The following is a 23,199-nucleotide window of genomic DNA, read 5'->3' as shown; positions in this document are numbered from 1 at the left end:
TGTTGGCCTCATTTTCCCATTTCTGCTCTGTAGCCAGAGATTTGCTTCATCTCCTGGAGTACTTGATATCAGAGTGTGATTCACTCTATAGCTGCCGGGAAAGATTTCAATACTGGCACTGACTGTCGTTAACCCGAAGAGTTTCTTTGTGAGCAGTGCAGTTCCTCACATTGATGAGCAAACAATTCACAATGTCCGTTGGAAACAAGATAATGAGGAAGGCAAATTGCTTGCTGTTAAATGAGGGAATCCTCTACAATCTGCTCTATGAAAGGCTGAGATATCATTACATTTCTCACTACCAGCTCTTAGTTTATCTGCGATCCATTAAGAGCCAAAAGTGGATGAGGTGAAATCCTCTCATAGTATGTCCCTGATATGAGGGGCAAGCTACAGAACCAGCCCTCTCCTTGATCTATGTTCCTACTGCAGGCTATGGATCATCAAGCCCCTTAATCCAGTCAGCATTTGGAGGCTCACATCTTTATATTTTGAGTCACATCATTACATTTTGAGTGTAATGATATCTCAGCCCTTCATAGAGCAGATTCCTCTGTCTTTTGTCTGTTATAAAATTTTGAACAACTGTTTCTGAACCTCAGCTTGAACTGTTCACAAACTCTGGCTTTTTTCCCCTCTTCATCATCCTCCTGGCACTTCAGGAAGACAGCGAGAAATACTCTCGCAGATTCAGAAGACATGCTTCGGTTTGTACCTTCCTTCTTTCTCTCTGTTACTCTTGTTCTCTCCTTTTACAAATTCCCTTTTCTTTCCCTTGTACTATTTTTCACTATTTCCCCTCCCAAATCACTGTCCATTGTTCTGTCATTGTCTCCTCTCATCTCTCCTTAATTCACGTCTTCAACGTTTTATCTGCGCTTCCCCACTGTACTTCACACTCAGCATGTAGAACTCTTGAGAGCATCTAATCCACTCATATCTCACTCCCTATGTAGTGATGCCCACTGTTATTGTCTTGCCCCATATCTCTGTCTCACACTCCGTCCCTCTCTCTGTCCCTGGCCCTCAGCTTCCCCTGCCCCATCTCTCCCCTCCCTTCTCCCACCTCTTCCTTCCTCACCTGCCCTCTGCTTCCCTCACCCAACCCCATTCCAGGCTCCATATTGTTCATCTTTAGTCATTCCACCTTCCTGCTTCGATGTTGTCATTTGCCTGTGTGGTAACATACTTGTTTCTTGTACAGGTGTCTGATGAAGATGAGTGGACATCAGTCGGAAGCCGTGGCAGTGCTCGGGTTTGTGAATTTTCATTTCCTATTGCAGTGATTGTCGGCTGTCTTTGTTTGCACTTTGAATTTGATTTGATTCATTTAAGTATGCAGGCTCTCTCTCACAGGAGACAGAACAGGGTGCTATAGTCATGGTACAGCACAAATACAGGTTCTTCAGCCCAACCAATCCATGCTGTACACTCAACTAGTCCCAATTTCCTGTGTTCTGTTCATATCCCTCCATGTACCTATCCAAGTGCCTCTCAAATGACACTGTTGTACCTGTCTTCACCACTTCCCTAAGTAGCTCGTTCCATATACTCACAGTCCTATTGGCCGGGTGGTGGCGCAATGGCATCAGCGCCGGACCCCGGAGCGAAGGTTCCTGAGTTCGAATCCAAGTCAGGCCACCCCCCGAGCATGCTTTCTATCTGTGCCGGGTTGAGCATCGAGCTAGCCACTCGGCCTCGTAAAAAATACAAAGGGTCGACTCAGAAACGTTCGTTCATATTGTGACTCGGTTAATCTGAAAGGAGTCCAATCTTGACACCACGCACCAGACAAGAATGGCTGACATACTAAAAAGAAACATCCTCTGCATGGAAAAAGTCACCCTTTGGGTCGCTTTTAAACGATACCACTCTCATCCTACATCTATGCCCCCTAACTTTGGTTTTCCCTGCTGTGGGGAAATGACTGTTACCATCCCCTTATTTATACCTCTCATAATTTATCTATAAGTGTGCATTCTCCTGTGTTTCAAAGAATAAATACCTAGCCTGGAGAGCCTGTCCTTATAACACAAACCCTCTAGTCCTAGTAACATCCTTGTTAATCTTCTCTGTACTCTTTCCAGTTTAACCACACCTTTCCTGTGTAAGGTGACCAAAGCTGTACACTGCTCAATCTACAGCCTCACGAGTGACAAAAAAATGGAGGGTAGTGTTCCAGCTCCTATTCTTAATGCCCTGAACGATGATGGCCAGAGTGCTTGTACACCTTTTTCACCATCCTGTCTACCTGTGAGACTGCTTTCAATGAACTATACACTTATACTCCTCGGTCTCTGTTCCATTACATGCCCTGGTGCACTACCATTCATATTGGAAGTCCCTCGCTGCTTTGACAATCCAGAAAGCATCTTCTCACCCCTATCGGCAATGAAGTACATTTGACCCTACTCAGCCCACTTCCCTAACTGATCAAGATCCCCCTATATTCTATGATTACCTTCTTCTCTAGCAACAACACCTCCTAATTTTATGTCATCCACAAACTTACTGATTAAGCCTTGTACACTGGCTTAATCACTTACGTAGCCCTGCAATGTATCATTAGTCACCAGCCTCCATTCCAAGAAACAAACCTTCAACCATCACCTTGTGCTTCCTACCTCTGAGGCAGTTTTGAATCCATCTGACTACAGTACTGTGCAAAGCTGTTGGGCACATACTGTAATGTATATTGTATATAGCTAGGGTGCCTAAGACTTTTGCACAGCACTGTATTTGTCAATGTGGAGCAGAGAGCAAGTTTGTAAATCTGGTGGGAGTAGTGAGGCTGGAGTGTTGTGGGTGGGGTGTGGGACACATGGCAAGAAAGAGTGCAGGGGTGAGGGGTGGTGCAGGGGCAGACACACCCAGCCCAGAGACACCAGGCAAGATCATCATGATTCCAAACAATTGGTTTATTGATCATTACAGAATGTCTCTCTGGTGCTGCCCTCTCCCGTTCCCCTTTTCCAACCACGATTACCCTCTCCCAACTACATTCCCACATTCAGTCCGCAATAGAGACCCATATCAGAATCAGGTTTACCATCACTCACATATGGAATTTGTTCTCATATGCGGCAGCAGTACAGTGCAATACACAAAATTACAACAGTACTGTGCAAAAGTCTTAGGCACCCTAGCTATATGTATGTGTACAAGATTTGCAGTTCTTCCCGAAAGCCATGGGACCTAACCTTTCAGACCATCTTATTATGCAGGATCATATCAAAGGCCTTGCCAAAGTCTAAATAGACTACCTACCCTATCAACTTCTTTGGTTACCTCTTCAAAAACTTTAAAATGTTCGTAGAACACAATTTTCCACTCTGAAAGCCATGCTGACTCCTCTGAATCCATCTCTCTCTGTCTGTCTAAATGCTGGTAGGTCCTGTCCCTCAGAATTCCCACCAATAACTTCACCACTGCTGATATCAGGCTGACCAATTGTAGTTCCTGGCTCCCCCTTGATGTCCTTCTTGAACAATAGAACATTAGCCACTCTTCAGTCTGGTAACTTTGCCTCTGGCTAACATTGAATCAAATATCTCTGCAAGGGCCTCTGTAATTTCTTCTCTGGCCTCCCACAAAGTCTGCGAATGTACTCAGTCAAGTCTTGGGGATTTATCCACCATAGTGTATTGTCAGGTTGCAAGTACCTCTTCCCTGGTAATATGAATTTCCTCCAAAACATCTCCATTAGTTTTCCTTATCTCTTAAGCATCCATGATTTTCTCTTCAGTAAACATCAAGGAGAAATGTTCTTTAAAGATTCCAGCCACTTCTGTAGTTCAAGACCTTGGTCCCCCTACTAATCTTTTAGGGGACCTACTCCCTCCCAAGCCACCTTTATACTCTTGGGATTTTCCTTTGCCTCGTCTGCCACATCATCTCATATCCTTTCTTCGCCTTCCTAATTTCCCTCTGTGAGTATTATTGATCTTTTTATAGAGATCAAGAAATTTGATTTCTAAATCCAAACTATGTTTCCTCTTTTTTTTTCTCAACTGGAGCCTCAATATCCCTCATCAGCCAAGATTCCCTAAATTAGCCAGGTTTACCCTTCACCCTAACAGGAAAATGCTGCTCCTGGGCTCTTCATATCCAACTCTTAAAAGCCTCCCATTTGCCATTAGTTCCTGTCCCTTCAGATAGGCTTATCAAATCAACCTCTGCTAGATCATGCCTAATTCCCCCAATTTAGCCTTGCTCCAGTTTCAGGAGGACTTGTCCTACTCTTTTCATCTCTGTCTTAAAACTAATAGAGTTATGGTTTGTAGAGCCGAAGTGTTCTCAGACTGCCACCTACCCTACCTCATTCCCCAAGAGGATGTCCAGTATAACTCTCTCCTGAATAGGGTCCGCTATATATTGATTCAGAAAACTTTGCTGGACATATTTCACAAATTCCACCTTGTCTAGTCCATTAACACCCTGGCCCAGTCAATCTGGGGAAAATTAGAATCTCCCACAATTATAACCCTATTATTCTTAAAACTATGAAAAAAATTTCTATACACCGGCTCATCAGGTTTCTGCTGACATTTGGGGGAGGGTCTATAATACCCCCCAGCAAGAGTGACAGGGACCCTTCCCTTTTTGTTTAGAAGTTCCACCTCATTGGATGTTTCCCCCCCAAGAATGTCATCTCTAAGTACTACGGTTACGTCCTGTCTTATCGGGAAGGTAACAGCCCTTCCTCACTTCCTTGTACCTCTGTCACACCTGTAGCATCTAAATCCTGGATTAGCAAACTGCCAGTCCTGCCCTTCTCTCAGCCATGTCTCTGATCAGTTCTGATCAGAAGTCATCCCATGCACCTCACTGCATCAGTCAAAAACTGATCGTTAATTAAACTGACTTTATGTTTTATAATTATGTGCAGATAAATCTTGCACAGGAGTTGTTTTTCAGATACACAGTTCCTGAGACATTGCATCAATTCTGCATTTGTTAAAATAACTTACGTATCTATGTAGCAATCTCATTGCTAACTGAAGCCAGAATGCCATGTTGGCTGTGTTATTCTACTATGAAGTCTGATTCAAAAACACTAGCTGCTTAAGGATTTGTGCAAGTGTGGGGGAATTTTCAGGGGACTGATAACACAGGTTGGTTTGGGCTGTGAGTGTGTTTGAGTGGACATTGTCATTTCAGTTGAGTATGGGGTCTCATTTGGAAAGCAAAAATAAAGAAACTGCAGGTTCTGGAAATTTGAAGTAAAACAGAAAATGATGGAAGGACTCAGCAGGTCAGGCAGCATCTTCAGAAAGAGAAATAAGAATTAATGACAGGAGTCTTTGATCTGAAACATTAACTTTTTTTCCAAGATGCTCAAGTGACCTGCTGAGTGTTTCCTGCACTTTCTGTTGTACACAGGTTTATTTTGTGTGCCCGGATACACAGGCTGAATTTTGTCTTGAGAGTGTGGGTTGGGGAAGGGAGGGTGTGGAGATCCAGTCTAATGTGAGGTATGCGTGTATGGTCAGATGCACTGTATGTGTAACTAGATTTCTGTCCTGATTAGAAAGTGTGTGAGGTCTGGTATTCGAGTCTGAACATGCATATTTCCTTCCACCTCTCCTGGATTATATTAACTGCATTTCACGTTCATTTTTGATCTTCAACCCTGCATCAACAAGTCTACTGTCAGCTAATTTTAAATTTTTGGCCAATATAAAGAGTACAAAACTCCATTCAACACCCCCATGATGAATCTTCGACTTATGCTCAACATCACTGTACATCAGTATTGTGCAGTATAGAGTGAATTCAGAAATTGGAGGTGCAAAGGGACTTGGGAATCCACATGTAGTAATCCCTAAAGGTTAACTGCAAGTTGAGTCAGTAGTAAGGAAGGCAAATGCAATGTTAGCATTCAGTTCAAAAGGACTAGGATGTAAAAGCAACGATGTGATGCTGAGATTTTATAAGGCATTGGTCAGACCACATTTGGAGAATTGTAGGCAGTTTTGGGGCCCGTATCTAAGAACAAATGTACTAGGAAGGTTATGAGAATGATCCCGGGAATGAAAGCATTAACCAGTGAGGAGTGTTTGATGGCTCTGGACCACTGCACACTGAAGTTTAGAAGAATGAGAGGGTAATCTCACTGAAACTTATTTAATATTGAAAGATCGAGATAGCGTGGACGAGGAGAGGGTATTTCCTATAGTGGAGGAGTCTAGGACCAGAGAGCACAGCTTTAAAATACAAGGATGTCCCTTTAGAACAGATGAAGAGGGATTTCTTCAGGCAGAGGGTGATGAATCCATGGAATTCATTGCCACAGATGGCTCTGAAGGCCAACTTATTTAAAGTGGAGGTTGATGGGTTCTTAATTATTAAAGGTGTCAAAGGTTATGGGGAGAAGATAGATAGGGTTGAGAGGTAAAATAAATCAGCCATGATCAAATGGTGAAACAGACCCTTTGGGCTGAATGGCCTAATTCTGCTCTTATTTCTTATGTTCTTATGGACCTGTGTTCAGTCCTGACCGTCTGTGGTGTTTGTACATTCTCCCAGGGATCATAGAGATGGTTCCTCCCACTGCCCAAAGTCTGGCAGATTAATTATCCACCATAAGTAACTTTTAACAGGTGTGTGGTAGAATTATGGGTTGAATTGCAAGTGCCTATTTGTGTGCTATGTGACTATGCAATTCTATGAGACCAGAGGGTCAAATATAAAAAGTTGTTATCAAGGTGATAAGACCATAAGGTATAGGAGCAGAATTAGGCCATTTGGTCCATTGAGTCTGCTCCACCATTTCATCATGGCTGATCCAATTTTCCTCTCAACCCCAATGTCCTGCCTTCTCCCCGTATCTCTTCATGCCCTAACCAATCAAGAATCTATCAACCTCTGCTTTAAATAAACATAAAGACTTGGCCTCCACAGTTGCCTGCAGCAAAGAATTCCACAGATTCACCACTCTCTGGCTAAAGAAATTCCTACTCATCTCCATTCTAAAAGGATGCCTCTCTCTTCTGAGCCTGTGTCCTCCGGTCTTAGACTGTCCACATCCACTCTACCGAGGCCTTTCACCATTCGATAGGTTTCAGTGATTGTGAAGGTTAGTGAGATAAATCCAAGACATCGTCCGCTGGGTGTGGATCTTGGGCTAATACTTCAGTTATTGCAGTATCTTTAGGAAAAACTGTCAAGCATCGTGCAACTGGTCCAGGTAGAAAAGTGCTATTGATGGAATAGGCTCAAATCTTTTCTTCATCTTATATGTAGTTTATTGTTGTGAAATTGTGTAGGTAATGATGACTGTGTGCTGTCTATCCTTGAAGCAATACTGTGTTTCCCATGGCTGCACTTGTAAGTCATCAAACTTTCCTAGAACCGAGACTGAATATGCCAAAGCTTGTTAAGTGTGTTTACTGATCATGCTTCTGATGTAGTTTTGTTGTGTCTCTAAGCATTATACCACACAGTGGTATTTCTAGCTCTTTATATCTATGTTATAAAAATCTTCCATGGTTTTGTACTCTTCCAGCCTTCCCTTTCCAAAAGAGACGAAACCCAGCAGTAGTTGATACCTGATAGTTAAAATCTCCCAATTTCAGAATCAAATTCGCATACAATGTCATAACCAAAAAGGTGCACCATCCTATGTTTGTTTTTAGTTCTGTTAGTTCTGAAGTCAGAATAATACCTTGTTTTCATATGGTTTTGTTAATCAGCCTCACAGTTCATCCATAAGTTCTTTCCTACACATTCCTTGCATTCGTCCTTTCACTGCTTGTTCCCCGACTTCACACCTTCCTCCATTAATCTCTAATCTGGTACTTCATTGACATCCAGATAATGTACATCCACTGGATCACTTTGTAATCATTCAGTTAAATTCCCAGAAATTCTAATGACTTTACTCAAATAAGATATTACATTTTGAAATCCGTTTTAATATTGTATCTTTTTGTTTCAAATGTTTTGCTATTTTCTTCAGAATCAGGTTTACTATCACTGGCATATGTGATGAAATTTGTTGTTTTGTTGCAGCAGGGTTCTGCAAGACAAAATAATAAAAAATCTACAAATTACAATAGGAATATATATTTAAATTAAATCAAATTAAGTAGCATAAAAGGAGATCAAAATAAAGAAAAAAAGTAGTGAGGTAATGTGCATGGATTCATTGTCAATTCAAAAATCTTGATGGCAGAGGAGAAGAAGATGTCCCTAAGACATTGATTGTGTGTCTTCAGGTTCCTGTACCTTCTCCTTAACAGTAACCATGGGGAGGGGGTATGTCCTAGGTGTTAGGGGTCCTGAATAATAGTTAATAATCATTCTTTAGTTAGAATTTGTTTTTTTCTTACCGCCAATTATGTGATGGTAATTGGAGTCCATTACACTCTGAACATGTTCTACATACATTCTTAAAAATAGGTACTATACTAGCTATCTGTCAGTCTTCTGGCTCTCCACTTACTCTAATAAATTATTCATTATATATCTAATGAAGCATTTGCTTCCAGTTTACTAGATTGTTTTAAAATGGACATCATCTGTCCAGATGAGGGCTTTTTTCAGTGGCTTATTTAATAAGTATCGTCTTACTTGGAATATCAATTAGTTCTAATCTTTTCATGCATCTCTTTAGCAGAGACAGAGCAAATTAATTATATAAAATTACTGCCTAGCTATGGCTGTCTTTTAGTTTATTCTATCTGTTCTTGTGACCTTGTTCCCACATCAATTTTTGAAATTTACATGCTTGTAGAATATTATGGAATTTACTTAGGTTCTTTGAGCATTTAATTTCACAGTTTTTAATTATTTTTTATTTAGAGATGTAGCACAGTAACAGGCCATTCTGGCCCAATGAGCCTGTGCTGCCCAGTTACTTCCATGTGACATTTGTCACATCAGGCCTGTTTGTTTCAGAGAAGTGCAGTCCACCCAGATAATTTATCAATGAAATTGACGTTGGCCTCAGTGATGTCTTTTTGGGTTAAGCGCCTACAACTGCAAACTTAAGTGATTCTCCCAGTTCCAAGGCCGCTGCATACATGATTTCTGTCTTGTGCGCAGAATGAGAAAAGGACAACAGAGTGCTTGGGGTTCAGACTGACACCAGCTCTGGGGGAGTTGGGTAAAAGTTGACCATGTTTTTGCTACCATTTCAGACTGGTTCAGGGAATGGATTTGGAGATTGGGACTTTGTTAAGTGGTGGTGAGAAAGAATGGAGCCTCAGCTGGAGATTAGGAGTTCAGGAGCGAGGCTACCCAACATTTAGGGATGGGATGATAGAGAAGACACCAAGGCAGTAGACATATGGCAGTAAGAACAATGCCATACCTATGAATTTCCAGATGCATTATTTCCACAACATGTACAGATTTATTCTTACTTCTTCCTTTTCTGCAGACTTAATATTGGTGCGATTATCCTTGTATTATCTCATTTTCTGTTCTAATGGATTCTCTGTTACTCTGGTAGCAGTGTTACTTTTTCTAATACTATTGTGATATATATAACAAGAAATGTGCTTCTTAGAACTATATTTTTTACCTATACTGGTTACCTCTGAATATACTATTAGCTCCAGTTCCCTGTTTTATTACTGTTACACAAGATTAGCAGAGGCAGGAGTAGGCCATGTAGTGGTTCTAGTCTGTTCCACCATTTGATAAAAATATGGGTGTAAACATTCATATTCTGCTCATTCAGTATGTTCTGTGATCCCCATAGTATCCAAAATTCCACCAATCCCTGATCTGTGCTCCAAGGCAGTGAATTATAAATGTTTTCAATTATAAATCTAAAAGAAATTCTTCCTTCTATTAGTCTTGAGATATGGGATTGGCTATTTATGACCATGTCCTCTAGTTTTGGATCTGACACCAAGATTATTGCTTTTTTTTGTCTCTTAGAATCTTGTATTTCTCAGTGAGAACGCCCCTTCTCCTCTCAACTTCAATTAAATCCTGGCTACAGTTCCTCTGTTGCTCTTCATAGGACAGTTATATTGTCATATTGTACATTCAAATTCAGTAGCAGTTCCTCTCCCATTATTTTCAGTATCATCACCCACCCTTGTTAAATTTTATTGCCTGGCATTTTAGGCTCTCCCTGTTTAACCTGTTCTATTTGCTGTTTAAGGTTTAGTTTGTTTGAAGTAGGTTGGTTTCTCTGAAAGAAAAGTCCCTTTATCCCTTTGCCCCTTTCCCCACCATCTGCTTCCATACTTTAATAACTTGAAGCCCTTGACCCCTCTCTTTTCTCTTTGTGCCAGGACATCATTCTAGTTCAGGTATAGCCATTGTGTTGGTAGTCTCAAATTAAGAGCAATGAACCCAGCTTCATTGAATGTAAGCAAAAGTCACCTGACCTGGCCTTCGTTGAGGTTGCAGTTGCTAGCTTCATACAGGCATGACAAATCATCTCATCTGCGTCTCTCTCTTCTTCACTGATGGGTGCTACTTTCTTCTTTTATTCACCAGGCTGATTTTGAGAGTGTTGGTGCCTCAGGAGGGGTGAGATCATAAAACTGTTGCGTGCCTCCATGACTATCACTAACTAAATTAGTTTAGTTAAATTAAATCAATTATTTGTTTATTTATTTGTTAATATTAATCACTGGTAATCATTAATAATTAAAATGATTAATAATGAATTAATTGTTTAATTACATAATGAAGTAATAATTTTAGTTAAATCAGTTGTATTAAAACATAACAACACGTCTTTCGGCCCACAATTTTGTGCTGAACTAATTAAAAGTTATAGCAGCTGTCCTCTGTTTCATTTGAGATCTGGTCAAGCCCAGCATTTACTGATAGCCCGAGCTGAGGATCTCATTACTTTGCATTGTTTTCAATAGCTCAAAGTTAAACCACATTGTTGTGAATTTGTGCTTGTAAGTAGGCCATGCCTGTAATAGTGGCAGTTTTTTATACCTTAAAAAATAATGAACCAATTGCATTTTACAGTTCAGAGACTTCACATGACTCTGACTTGAACAGAAACCAGCTCCTTAATTTAGTTTTCTTCAAACTTTGAAATAACATTTCAAATCATCATTGTAGCGATTGACCTTGCATTCTCTGAATCACTAACCCTGCAACGTAACCTGTAGTCTAACTGTACTCCCCGTGTGTGGTTTTGAATGATTCCCCAAAGCTGGAATATCCTGTATGCTTACTGCCTGGACTCAGACTGGAGGGCTGACCCTGTGCGAGCAGGCTACTGAGAGAACTGGTGACTACTGGTATGTCTTGGTCAGTGCCTCTCCATCAGTTCCATGAAGGTGCAGTAGTATTGCTCCTACCACATCTTGGTCCTCTTGCATGGGTGTGCCACTGCTTCCCTGGTGCTTTACTCATCTAAACTTGTTTAAGGCAGCTCACTCCTAACTTAACTGGAATGGAGGGAGCAGCACGAGCAGGCCCCAAGAAGCTCCGACTGTATTTGCTGCATGGTTTGTCTCTTCATTTCATGGAGTAACTTACTCCCTTTATTTTGCATGCTGGGGCATTCCTCAGCCCCTCAACCCTTCCTTCTCCTCTATCTCTTCTTCCCAGTTGTGAAACTCTGCCTTACTGTCCCATTACTCTGTATGAAACAGGTCACTGAGAAGCACCAAAGGAAGAAGAAAGCAAAGGCCGTATGTAACAAGAGCTGGATGCGACTTTCTCCTTCATATTTGAGGAGTGCCTTGGGGGGGGGGGGGGGGTTGGAAATGGCAGGGAGGGTGTCACAGCATTTTGCCCAACAGCGTCCATACCATGGGATGCAATGGTAGTACAACCCTATTACATTGCCAGTGACCTGGGTTCAATTCCCACCACTGTCTGTAAGGAGTTGGTACATTTTCCACATGACTCTGGGTTTCCTCTGGGTGCTCTATCTCCTCACACATTCCAAAGATGTACATGTTCATTGGTACAGGTAATTAGTCACACCAATTTAATTAGGTAAAGTGAGCTCATTGGCTACAGCCTTTTACCATGCTGTAAGTCTCTAAATCTAAGTTAACTACAAATCACCCATAGGCCTCACTCATTGTATGATTGGACAGTCTGGGCAAAGGTACCAGCTGCAGTCTATCTTCCCTCTCTTTTCATACCCATGTTGAGTTCAGTTGGAGAAAGAATGATGAGAGTCTTCGGGTGCAATGTTTATGGGATGGAAGTAGAGTGTTGGTTGAAGACGGTGATGGATTTAGCTGTGAAGCCTCTGCAACAGATTGCTCTGTCACCGTATTCAAAACGCCCATCTGCTTGGGTTGGTCACTTGAAAGTAGCTGTCACTTGGGGACCATATTCCAGGCTCGATGGAGTTTGTTTTTACTTAAAAGGATCCAACAGGGGGTCAACCTTGTGAATGATTTTCCTGAATTCTCTGCAGAGTTGGGTACCAGCTGCCCCCCTCCAAGATATGTAACAATACTTGTCCCCTTGCTCTTCCTAGGAATTGCAATTGGAGTTGAAGCTTCCTACTATAATTGAACCCCTGTATGTCAGTATTCGCTGAGCTGCCATGATGCTGGCTGGTCCATTTTATCCCTGACACCTGGGCCTTAATTTGTTCCTTGCTCTGTGTTTGAAATGCATGGAAGTTCCATGCAAGGCATGGCATTACCAACATAAGACCATAAGACTCAGGAGCAGAATTAGGCCATTTGGCCAACTGAGTCTGCTCCACCAGTCCATTGTGGATGATTTGTTGTTTCTTTCAACCCCATTCCACTGCCTTTACCCCTTAACTGTTGGCACCCTTACTAATCAAACTCCGATTTAAATATACCCAATGACTGCCTCCATAGCTGTATGAGGTAATGAATTCCACAGATTCACTACCCTCTGGTTAAAGAAATTCCTCCTCATCTTTGTTCTATAGGGATGTCCTTGTATTCTGAGTCTGTACCCTCTGGTTCTAGACTCTTCCACTATGGATACCATCCTCTACATGCCCACTCTATCCAGGCCTTACAATACTCGGTAGGTTTCAATGAGATCCCCCTCCCTCATTCTTCTAACCTCCAGCAAGTACAGGCCCAGAGCCATCAAACACTTTTCTTTCATTCCTGGGATCATTCTCATGAACTTCCTGTGGACCCTCTCCAACGCAACAAAAAGGTTGGATGGAAAAGATGGAATAAGAAGCAAATACCTGTGTATATATAAAGCTCCTGCAGCACCCTCAATATATCCTTAGTCTATCAGCAAGGAAATGTTTTGGGAAATTGCTTACTGTTGGGGGGGGGGGGGGGGGGGAAAGCCGTGGCTAATTCAAACACAATGAGATCCTACAAAGAGCAATGTGGTAAAGATCAAATAATATGTTTCAGTAATGTTGGCTTAGAGACAAACGTTGGCCAAGACTTGGGCAATTACCCACTTGGAAGGGCAGGAAGGATCTCAGTTTAACAAGTTGATGGTTTTGACAATGCATTGATACTGGACTGGGCAATCAAGCTAGATTTGATGCTCACATTTTGAGTGGAATTAACACATAGTCTTCCTACTAGGAGACAAGAGCTGGGAAATGAGGAACTGATGACTATTTAACTTTTATATGATAAAGTCAGAAAAAGTAACGTCTAGGATTCTTGACAGTAGTACTTTGCATAAGGAGAGAAGTATGACAAGTTTACATACCACAGAATAAAGCTTTCTCTGCACAGTCTTATCAAATATTTTCAAAGAAAGTCTAGTACTGGATTGATATGGATTGAATCCAAAGCCCAGTCTCAGAAGCCTTCCTGCTACAGGTCCCCATGTTAGCAGCCTTTGACATCTTCCAGTCGGTTTTGTTTGAAACTGCTTCCTCCTACAATGCTGGGCATTTGTTTGAGAGGTTAGAAGTCTCAGAGTTTAGGAGACGGAGGAGGTTTAGCCCCACCTACAGAGGCTTAATCTGGATCCAACCTAAAGTAAACCAAAGACCCACTTCTCTGGGAACCTGCTAGTAAGGCCCTGACATTTCTTATAATGCGTGGTATCCAGGATGGAACATAATACTCCAGCCATGCAATAACAGTTTCACAATGTTTTAGTATCTTGTTTTTTATCATTACGCCACTATTTATAATGCCAAGAGCTACCCTCTTGTTCCCATGGTGTAACAACCTTTCACATTCCTTTAACCTTTGAGAAAATGCTGTACCGCAGATTTTGGAGGACTAGTTGGAATCTACCCTGTTAACTTTTTACAAGATGAAAAGATCTATTTTGTGTGGAGTTAATAATGAGTCATTATTTAAGTAAAAAAAACAGTTGGGATAATATGTTGTACCAAGGGAATAGCTCTTGGTTCAAGCCCAGCCTAATCCTGAACTACAGGCTATGCAGTGCTGTGATGGTATTTGTTCCATAGTTCTGGAGACTTTGTTTTAAAGGGATACTGCGATGAGTTAAGCCCCTGTGTCTGGTGCTGAGGACAAGTCTCTGCAAATAGCAGAATCAAGTGAAGTGCTTAAAAAGGAGATTCTTTGTTTTGGGCATTATAAATAGTGGTATAATGATAATAAAAAACAAGATAATAAAATGTGAAACTGTTCCTGCTTGGCTGGAGTATTAGTTCCATCCTGGATACCACACGTTACAAGAAATGTCAGGGCCTTGCTAGCAAGTTCTCAAAGAGTGGACCTTTGGTTCAGTTTAGGGTGGGTCATGAAACAGCAAGTCCAGGAACTGGGCCAAGGGTAGGTTAGCATCCTTTACCCAGTGCATCCCTCCTGCCACCCCAAGCCTCGAGTGATACTTAAAGACTGCTTTTCTTTCCTGACAGGCAAATGGCTTTGACGTGTTGTCTTGTGGATCTGGGCACAGTAAACACTCTAGTAGGGTTAGTACTGCTTGTGCGTTTGTGCAGTGTGTGGGTGTGCACCTTTGCAGCATGTGCAGATCTTGACAATCAGAATCTATGGTTTTTACTTTCTGAATGTACTTCAATCCAATCAGTGTTCTCCAGTACCTGCCTGTAATGTCCTGTTGTTTCTTTCACTCACTGATATTGCACAGAGCTCCCGCTACAGTGATGACAGTCTGAAATCAGCCAAACAACGACTCAGAAAGGAGGCAGTGGTTTGTTGGTTTTCATTCTCCTGCCCTGTTTATTGTGTGGAGAGCAATTGGGTTCTTGGTATAAAAGTGACTACTCCCTTGCACTGAAATTTCCCGTTGCAGTGTTTCATTCCTCCATCATTTTCTCCTAATCTGCCCTAATTACTGCTCCCATCATCCAGTTCCTTCTCACAAATCTGTTTCTTCCTTTATCTGTTCTTATCACCTTGCCTCACATCCTTCCAAACTCACTAGATGTCATCCCTCAGCTAACCAGTCCCCTGTCTTCTCCCTCCCACTTTGTAAAGTGTGGGTTTGATTCACTTTTCTTGCATTTTTCCCAGGGAAGTTACTATTCCGACCTCCCTGTGCTCAGCATTGGACTCAACTCCAAGTCCCACACGGCATCCCAGAATGGAACACGGGTTGGTGTCTCTGCTACCATCATTGGCTTTATCTTGCTTTATGCATGTTCATGTCGATGTGTACCAGTGTTTGCCAAAATCTCTGTACTTGCATGTGCACTTCCTTTTAAACCTCAATCATTTTTTTAAAACTTGTCACCAGATGAAAGAAAAAATTGCTTGTATGTATGCATGTCCAAGTCTGTGCCCACTGATACTTGTACAAGATACTACACAAATTCTGATGTAGTGTCTTGCCCAGAAATTTTGATATACACCTTTGCATCCCCAGATACTGCTTCACCTGCTAAGTTCTTGCAGTGTGGTTTTCTTTTCTATATTCCAGCACTGGAAATCTCTTATCATCTGTTCACACTTAAGCATAGACAATTAAGTGGTGTTCTGTTAATAAGACCAAGAAGCTAAATAGGCCATTTAGCTCATAGAGTCTACTCTGCCGTTCTATCATGGCTAATTTGTTTTTCATGTCATCCTCATTCTCCCCATAACCTTTGACGTCCTTTCTAAATTAACCTCCACTTTAAATATACCCAATGATTTGGCCTCCACGACTGTCTGAGGCAGTGAATTCCACAGACACACCACCCTCTGGCTAAAGAAATTTGTCCTCATTTCTGTGGCTATCAGCTCTTTCCTACAATTGGAAACATCCTTTCCACATCCACTCTGTCTAGGGCTTTCACTGTTTGATTGGTTTCAATGAGAACACGCCCCACCCCCAGTCTTCTAAACTCTAGCAAGTACAGGGTCAGAGCTGTCAATTGCTTCCCTTAGGCGAACCCCTTCATTTTTGGGATCATTCTTGTAAGCCTCCTCTGGACTCTTTCTACATGCCACAGTTCCTTTGGAGACATAGGATTGCATAGTGGGAGAGAAATCTTTAAAAAACAGAGGAGTGGGGTAGTCAGGACACTCTGCATGCCACAGTTCCCTTGGAGACATTGGATTGTGCATAATTAGGCTCTTGGCAAAGGCCAATATAAAGAAGCTGGGTTTAAGCAGAGGGGCTATTATGTATGCGGCCATTGTGTTAGTGAACCATTGTTAGAGTGGGGAATTCAGGCTTTGCCTTATAGAGGCTGTAGGTAGATTTTTTCATTTATTTTTTCTTTCTTTCTTATTGCACAGTGGAGATGCTAAGCAGGATAGAGGAATGCTCCTCTTGCGGATGTGGGAAGGCAGGGAGACCTCCGGTGTTCTCTGGCTACACCTGCAAGAAATGCATTCAGCTACAGCTTCTTTCAGACCATGTAAAGGAATTGGAGCTGGAGCTGGATGGACTCTAGATCATTCGGGAGGCTGAGGCATTTATCGACAGGACATACAGGGAGGTAGTTACACCAAGGTGCAGGACACAGGTTCAAGTTCAAGTTCAGTTTATTATCATCGGACCATACACATGCATACTGCCAAATGAAACAATGTGTCTCCAGATCAAGGTGCACAACACAGTACACATAGCTTACGCACACAACACATAAAGTTATATTACCATAAATAATGTAACAAATAATAAGGTGCATGGGGGTAAGGGGTTTTCAACTCGAGTCGCAAGGGAATAGGAACTAGAGCACCAGAGCAGATAATAGAGTTGCTGTGAGGAAAAATGTTGTTAAGCATTTATACAAAGTCAGAAATCAAAAGGTTGAGCATAGTGGGACTAATGTTGTGAGTTGTGTGTATCTCAATGCAAGGAGTATTGTGGTAAAGGCGGATAGGCTTTGCACATGGCCACCACATGGAAGTATGACATTGTAGCCATTGGTGAGACTTGGTTGCAGGAGGGGCAGGACTGGCAGCTCAGTGATCCGGGGTTCTAGTGTTTTAGATGTGATAGAACAGGGAGGATTAAAGGGAGGGGGTGGCATTGCTAGTCAAGGAAAATGCCACAGCACTGCTCAGACACGACAGGACAGAGAGCTCGTATTCTGAGTCTATATCGGTGGAACTGAGGAATAAAAAAGGGATTTCCATGGATTATATTATAGACACCCAACGGTCCAAGGGATGTAGAGGAGCAAATTTGTAGAGAGATCACAGATTGTTGCAAGAAACTTAAGGTTGTGATAATAGGCGCTTTTAACTTTACACATTTTTAGTGAGTCTCTCATAAAAAGGGTGGATAAGATAGAGTTTGTCAAATGAGTTCAGGACATTTTCCTTAATAAGTACATAGAGGGCCCAACTACTGGGAGTGTGATACTAGATCTCCTATTAGGGAATGAGACAGGGCAGATACAGAAGTTTGTGCAGGGAAATACTTTGCATCTAGTGATCATGATTTCAAGATAATTCAAGAGAAGGATAGATCTGGTCTTCGGGTTGAGATTCTACTTGGAGAAAGGCAAATTTAAATGGTATCAGAAAGGATATGGCAAGTATGGATTGGGACAGGCTGTTTTTTGGTAAAGGTGTACTTGATAAGTGGCAGGCCTTCCAAAGTGAAATTTGGAGAGTACAGAGTTTGTATGTTCCTGTCAGAATAAAAGGCAAGGGTAACAAGTTTATGGAACCTGGTTAAGAAAAAGAAGGTACATTCCAGGTATAGGAAGTGTGGAACAAATGAGGTTCTTCAGGAGGAAATTCAAAAGGACACTTAAGAAGGAAATTAGGAGGGCTAAAAGAGGGCAGGTTGATCTAACAGAGAAGGTGAAGGAGAAGCCCAAAGGCTTCTACAGATATATTAAGAGCAAAAGGACAGCAAATGGCAAAATTGATCCTCCAAAAGATCAAAGTGCTTATCTATGTATGGAGCTGACAGAGATCGTAAATGGATTTTTTGCATCAGTATTTACTCGGGAGATGGACACAGGGCATATAGAGTTCAGTCAAAGCAGCAGTGAGGTCATGGACCGAAACAGATTACAGAGGAGTAGGTGTTTATTGTCTTGAGGCAAATCAGGGTGAATAAATTCTCTGCGCTTGACAAGGTGTCCCCTCGGACCCTGTGGAAGGCTAGTGCAGGAGCCATAGAAAACATATTTAAATCATCCTTAGCCACAAGTGAGGTGCTGGAGAATAGCTAATGTTGTTTCATTGTTCAAGAAAGACTAAGAATAACCCAGGAAATTGTAGGCCAGTAAGCCTGATACTAGTAGTGGGTAAGTTATTGGAAGGTGTTCTGAGGGACCGGATATTTCAGTACTTTGATAGGGACTGATTAGAGATAGTCAAAATGGCTTTGTGTATGGTAGGTCATCTCTAACAAATCTTAGAGCTTTTTGAGGGAGTTACCAGGAAAGTTGATGAAGGAAAGGCTTTGGATGTTATCTGCATAGACTTTAGCAAGGTGTTTGACAAGGTCCTGCATGGGACAGTGGTCAAGAAGGTTTAGTCACATATCATTAAAAATGAGGGAGTAAATTGGATTAGACATTACGTTGTGGAAGAAGCCAGAGAGTGGTAGTAGATGGTTCCCTCTCTGACTGGAGGACTGTGACAAGTGGTGTGCCACAGGAATCTGTGATAGTTTTGTTGTTTGTCATCTATATCAACGATCTGAGTGATAATGTAAACAGGATCAGCAAATTTGTAGGTGACACCAAGATTGGGGCTGTATTGGACAGTGAGGAAGACTATCAAAGCTTGCAGCAGGATCTGGACCAGCTGGAAAAATGGGCTGAAAACTGGCAGATGGAATTTAATGCAGACAAGTGTGAGGTCTTATATTTTGGGAGGACAAACCAGGATGGGACTTACATGGTCAGTGGGGCAGAAGTGAGGAGTGCAATAGAACAGAAGGATCTGAGAATACAGATCCATAGTTCCTTGAAAGTGGCATCACAGGTAAATAAAGTCATAAAGAAAGCTTTTGACACATTCATAAATCAAAGTATTGAGTACAGGAGATGGGAAGTTATGTTGAAGTTGTATAAGACGTTGGTGATGCCTAATTTGGATATTGTGTGCAGTTTTGATGATCTACAGGGCAGATGTCAGTAAGATTGAAAGAGTGCAGACAATGATATTGCCAGGACTTGAGGATCTGAGTTAGAGGGAAAGGTTGAATAGGTTAGTATTTCATTCTCTGGAGCAAAGGGGAATGAGGGGAGATTTGATAAAGGTATACAAAATTACAAGGGGTATAGACAGGGTAAAAGCAGGCTTTTTCAATGGAGGTTGGGTGAGACTACAATTACAGGTCAAAGGTTAAGGGTGAAAGGTGAAATGTTTAAGGGGAACATGAGGGGGATGTTCTTCACTCAAAGGGTGCTGAGGGTGTGGAATGAGGTGCCAATAAAGGTGGTGGTGGTTTGATTTCAACTTTTAAGAGAAAAATTAATAGGTATGTGGATGGGAGGTGTATGGAGGGCTATGGTTTGTGTGCAGGTTGATAGGACTAGGCAGATTAATGGCTTGGCATAGTCTAGATGAGCTGAAGGGCTTGTTTCTATGACTCAATGACCCTCTCCAATGACAGCACATCCTTTCTTAGATGTGGGCCCAAAAACTACTCACAATACTCCAAATGTGGTCTGACTGTGTAGAAAATAGTCTATGCCTGTACTATAGTCTAGGACTATACACTGTGTTCTATCTGTGACTTCTAATGTGCGTTCTCCTAATCTATCCAAGTTCTTCAGCAGACTCCCTGCTTCCTCAACACTGCCTGCCTCTCCAGCTATCTTTGTATTATCCACAGACTTGGTCACAAGCCATCAATTCTTCCATTCAGATCATTAACATCTAACATGAAAAGTAGTGGACCAAACACTGTCCCCTGTGGAATACAACTAGTTACTGGCAGCTAACCAAAAGAGGCCCCCTGTATTCTGCCTCTTTGTCTCAGCCAATCTTCTATCCATGCCAGTACCTTTCCTGTAATACCATGGGCTCTTATCTTGTTAAGCAGCCCCATGTGTGGCACCGTGTCAAAGGCTTTCTGAAAATCCAAGTGAACAACATCCACTGATTCCTTTGTCTATGCTGCCTTTCATTTACTGTTTCCTCTTCTTAAATGGCCTCATCTTTGTAAGGTAGAAATTCTTGTTCATAGATATTTATATGCCAGTGTGTTCTAGGAGAGAGACTTGGAACCTGAGCTGGTGCTACTCTTGGACAAGGTGTGGATTGTCAGGCAAAGGCTCTGGAGCTCCAGCATGGTGGTGGTTGTCACTACCAAATTGTTAGGCAGCTAAGTGAAAATTTAAACACTGTAGGTCAGGGGTGGCCAGTCTTTTACATTCCACGCATCAGTTTTCTCACGCACGAGTTCAGATGCGCAATACAACTCTTGTACCCACATTCAATTCTTGTAAAAATATGTTAATATAGACATATTTAGCATTTTTACATGATATATTGATTTAATATAAGAACAAGATAAACGTTACTTACGCAAACACGAGGAAATCTGCAGATGCTGGAAATTCAAGCAACACACACAAAATGCTGGTGGATCGCAGTAGGCCAGGCAGCATCTATAGGGAGAAGCAGAGTGGATGTTTCAGGCCGAGACGGAGCCCTGACGAAGCGTCTTTTTATTATTATCACTGGGGCAATGCACCATTTCTAATCATGCAGTGCACCACTTTTGGCGTATGCGCCATAGGTTGGCCATCCCTGCTGTAGGTGTTTGAAAAATAAACAGAATGCTTGAGAAACACAAGCAATATCTGTGGAAAGAGAAACAGTCAGTGTTTCAGGCCTGCGATCCTCCATCAGATCCAGATGACCACATGCTTGATTAAAAAGGTAGATTTCAATGAGCATCTTGGGATGAACAAGAAGTTAGAAGTCAAGAAGTTTAGAACAGGTATTTCACACCTTCATGTTGTGTCTGTCATTCAACAACATCTTTTCTCTAATCTTAACTCCCGATCTTTTATCTAGTACTACTTTCCTGCACTAATTTCCTTAATATCCAAAAAAAAATCTATCATTGTTATTAATGTATTCAGTGACGCTTTGAAGTTCTGTACTGTCAGGTTGAAGAAACTTCTCATGGATAACGATTGACCGGTCAACCGAATGGTCAGTCGTTCATTTAAAGGCAGATTTTTGGTTCTTGATACCCAGCCAGGAAATATATTATCCCATGTAACCTTGTCAACTCCATAAAGAATGTTGTATGTTTAACAAGACCTTAATCTTCTGAAGCCTAGAGGATACAGGCCTACTTTGTGCAATTTCTCTTCACTGGTGCAGCCTGCAATCTCGTAAGCATCTACTGATCTTCCTCTATCACAAGCATATCCTTACTAGGGTAGTGAAATCAGACAAACAGTATTCCAGAGATAGATCGCTGCTGAGACTACTCTCAGTGGCCACTTTGAGGTTCACCTGTACGCCTCATTAATGCAAATATCGAATCAGCCAATATGTGGCAGCAACTGAAAGCATAAAAGCATGCAGACATAGTCAAGGCATTCAGTTGCTGTTCAGACCAAACATCAGATTGGGAAGTAAAGTGATCTAAGTGACTTCGACAATGGAATGATTGTTGATGCCAAACAGGGTGGTTTGAGTATCTCAAAAACTACTGATCTAGGATTTTCACGCACAACAGACTCTCGAGTTTACAGAGAATAGTGCAAAACACAACAGAAACGTCCAGTGAATGACAATTCTTTGGGCGAAAGCACCTTGTTAATGACAGAGGAGAATGGTCGGGCTGGTTCAAGCTGACAGGAAGTTGACAGCAACTCTAATAACAGTGCAGTGTAGAGGAGCAGATCTGAATGCACAACACTTCGAATCTTGAAGTAGATGGGCTACAGAAGCAGAAGACCAAGAGCTTACACTCATTGGCTAATTCATTAGGTATCTCCTTATCTAATAAAGTGACCACTGAATGTATATAATCAGAGAGATGTCTACTCTGGAAGACAAATCTTCTGTAATAAAGACTAGTGTACTGTCCACCTTCCTAATTGTAATTGCGTGATGTATTTGCATGTAAGAGTCAAAGTTATTCAGCACAGAAACAGGCATTCAATTCAGCCCAACCTACCTGTGCTGACCAGTGTGTCTAGTCCCATTTATGCCGTGTGTTTAGTCCCATATCCCTCTACCTTTAGTATCCATGCATTTGACCAAATGATTTTTAAATGTTATAAATGTATCTGCCTCTATACCACGTACCCACCACACTCTGTGTGTGCGTGTGGGGATGTGGGAGAAAGAAAATTTGTCCCTCAAATACCATTTAAATTTTTTCCAACTCACCTTAAATCTGTCCCCTCTAGTTTTCAACCCCCTACCCATTCTAGCCCATTCACTTAACAAGTCATTATTTCTTAAAAAAGCCTTTGCAATCTGCTCACAGCCAACCCTAAATTTAATTTGTATCATCAACAATTAGATACTACTTATTAGAAATTTTTGATTTTGATCAACTGGGGTCCCAGCATTGATCCTTGGAGCATTTTAGTTGTCTCAGCCTCTAAACTCAAATGGCCATGCCTTTTCTAGTTACTAATTAATCCTCAATCCACACTAGCACAATACTCCAACACAGTGTAATTTTTTTCCAGTAATTTTGTATAGCCTTTGTGAAAGGCCTTGTGAAACTCCATACTACATCAACTCATTCACCCATTTTGCAAGTTAAAACCTCAGTATTCCAACAGATTTGTTGAATATGGTTTTCCATCCCATAAATATGCGTCGACTGCATAATGCCGTTAATTTCCAATGGCCCAGTTCCTCTTCCGAAATAAGTACTAGCATTTTCCCAATTACAGATTTTAGGCTAACTGGTTTACAGTTCCTTATTTAAAGGTGTTGTGGTTATTTTTGTTACTTT

The 23,199-nt window shown here is 41.6% G+C and overlaps 1 protein-coding gene across 26 annotated transcripts in view; it reads left to right on the top strand.

The window, feature by feature from the left end:
* Window positions 1–23,199, top strand: part of LOC140728162 (leucine-rich repeat flightless-interacting protein 2-like) — a 141,761-nt gene that overhangs the window by 72,245 nt on the left and 46,317 nt on the right. For 10 of the 26 annotated variants that reach the window (XM_073046450.1, XM_073046448.1, XM_073046425.1 and 7 more), the window contains 7 exons: window positions 663–707; window positions 1,205–1,255; window positions 10,462–10,494; window positions 11,586–11,624; window positions 14,753–14,809; window positions 14,986–15,048; window positions 15,372–15,452. In XM_073046450.1, the coding sequence (XP_072902551.1) occupies window positions 663–707; window positions 1,205–1,255; window positions 10,462–10,494; window positions 11,586–11,624; window positions 14,753–14,809; window positions 14,986–15,048; window positions 15,372–15,452 (369 nt within the window). The remainder of the gene's footprint in view (window positions 1–662; window positions 708–1,204; window positions 1,256–10,461; window positions 10,495–11,585; window positions 11,625–14,752; window positions 14,810–14,985; window positions 15,049–15,371; window positions 15,453–23,199) is intronic. The other 16 variants (XM_073046424.1, XM_073046436.1, XM_073046431.1 and 13 more) reach the window with 8 other exon arrangements.

This window comes from Hemitrygon akajei, chromosome 5, assembly GCF_048418815.1.
Source record: "Hemitrygon akajei chromosome 5, sHemAka1.3, whole genome shotgun sequence".
Taxonomy (NCBI): Eukaryota; Metazoa; Chordata; class Chondrichthyes; order Myliobatiformes; family Dasyatidae; genus Hemitrygon; species Hemitrygon akajei.
The sequence above is the reverse complement of the archived record's forward strand: the minus strand, read 5'-3'. Positions and strand labels throughout refer to the sequence as shown.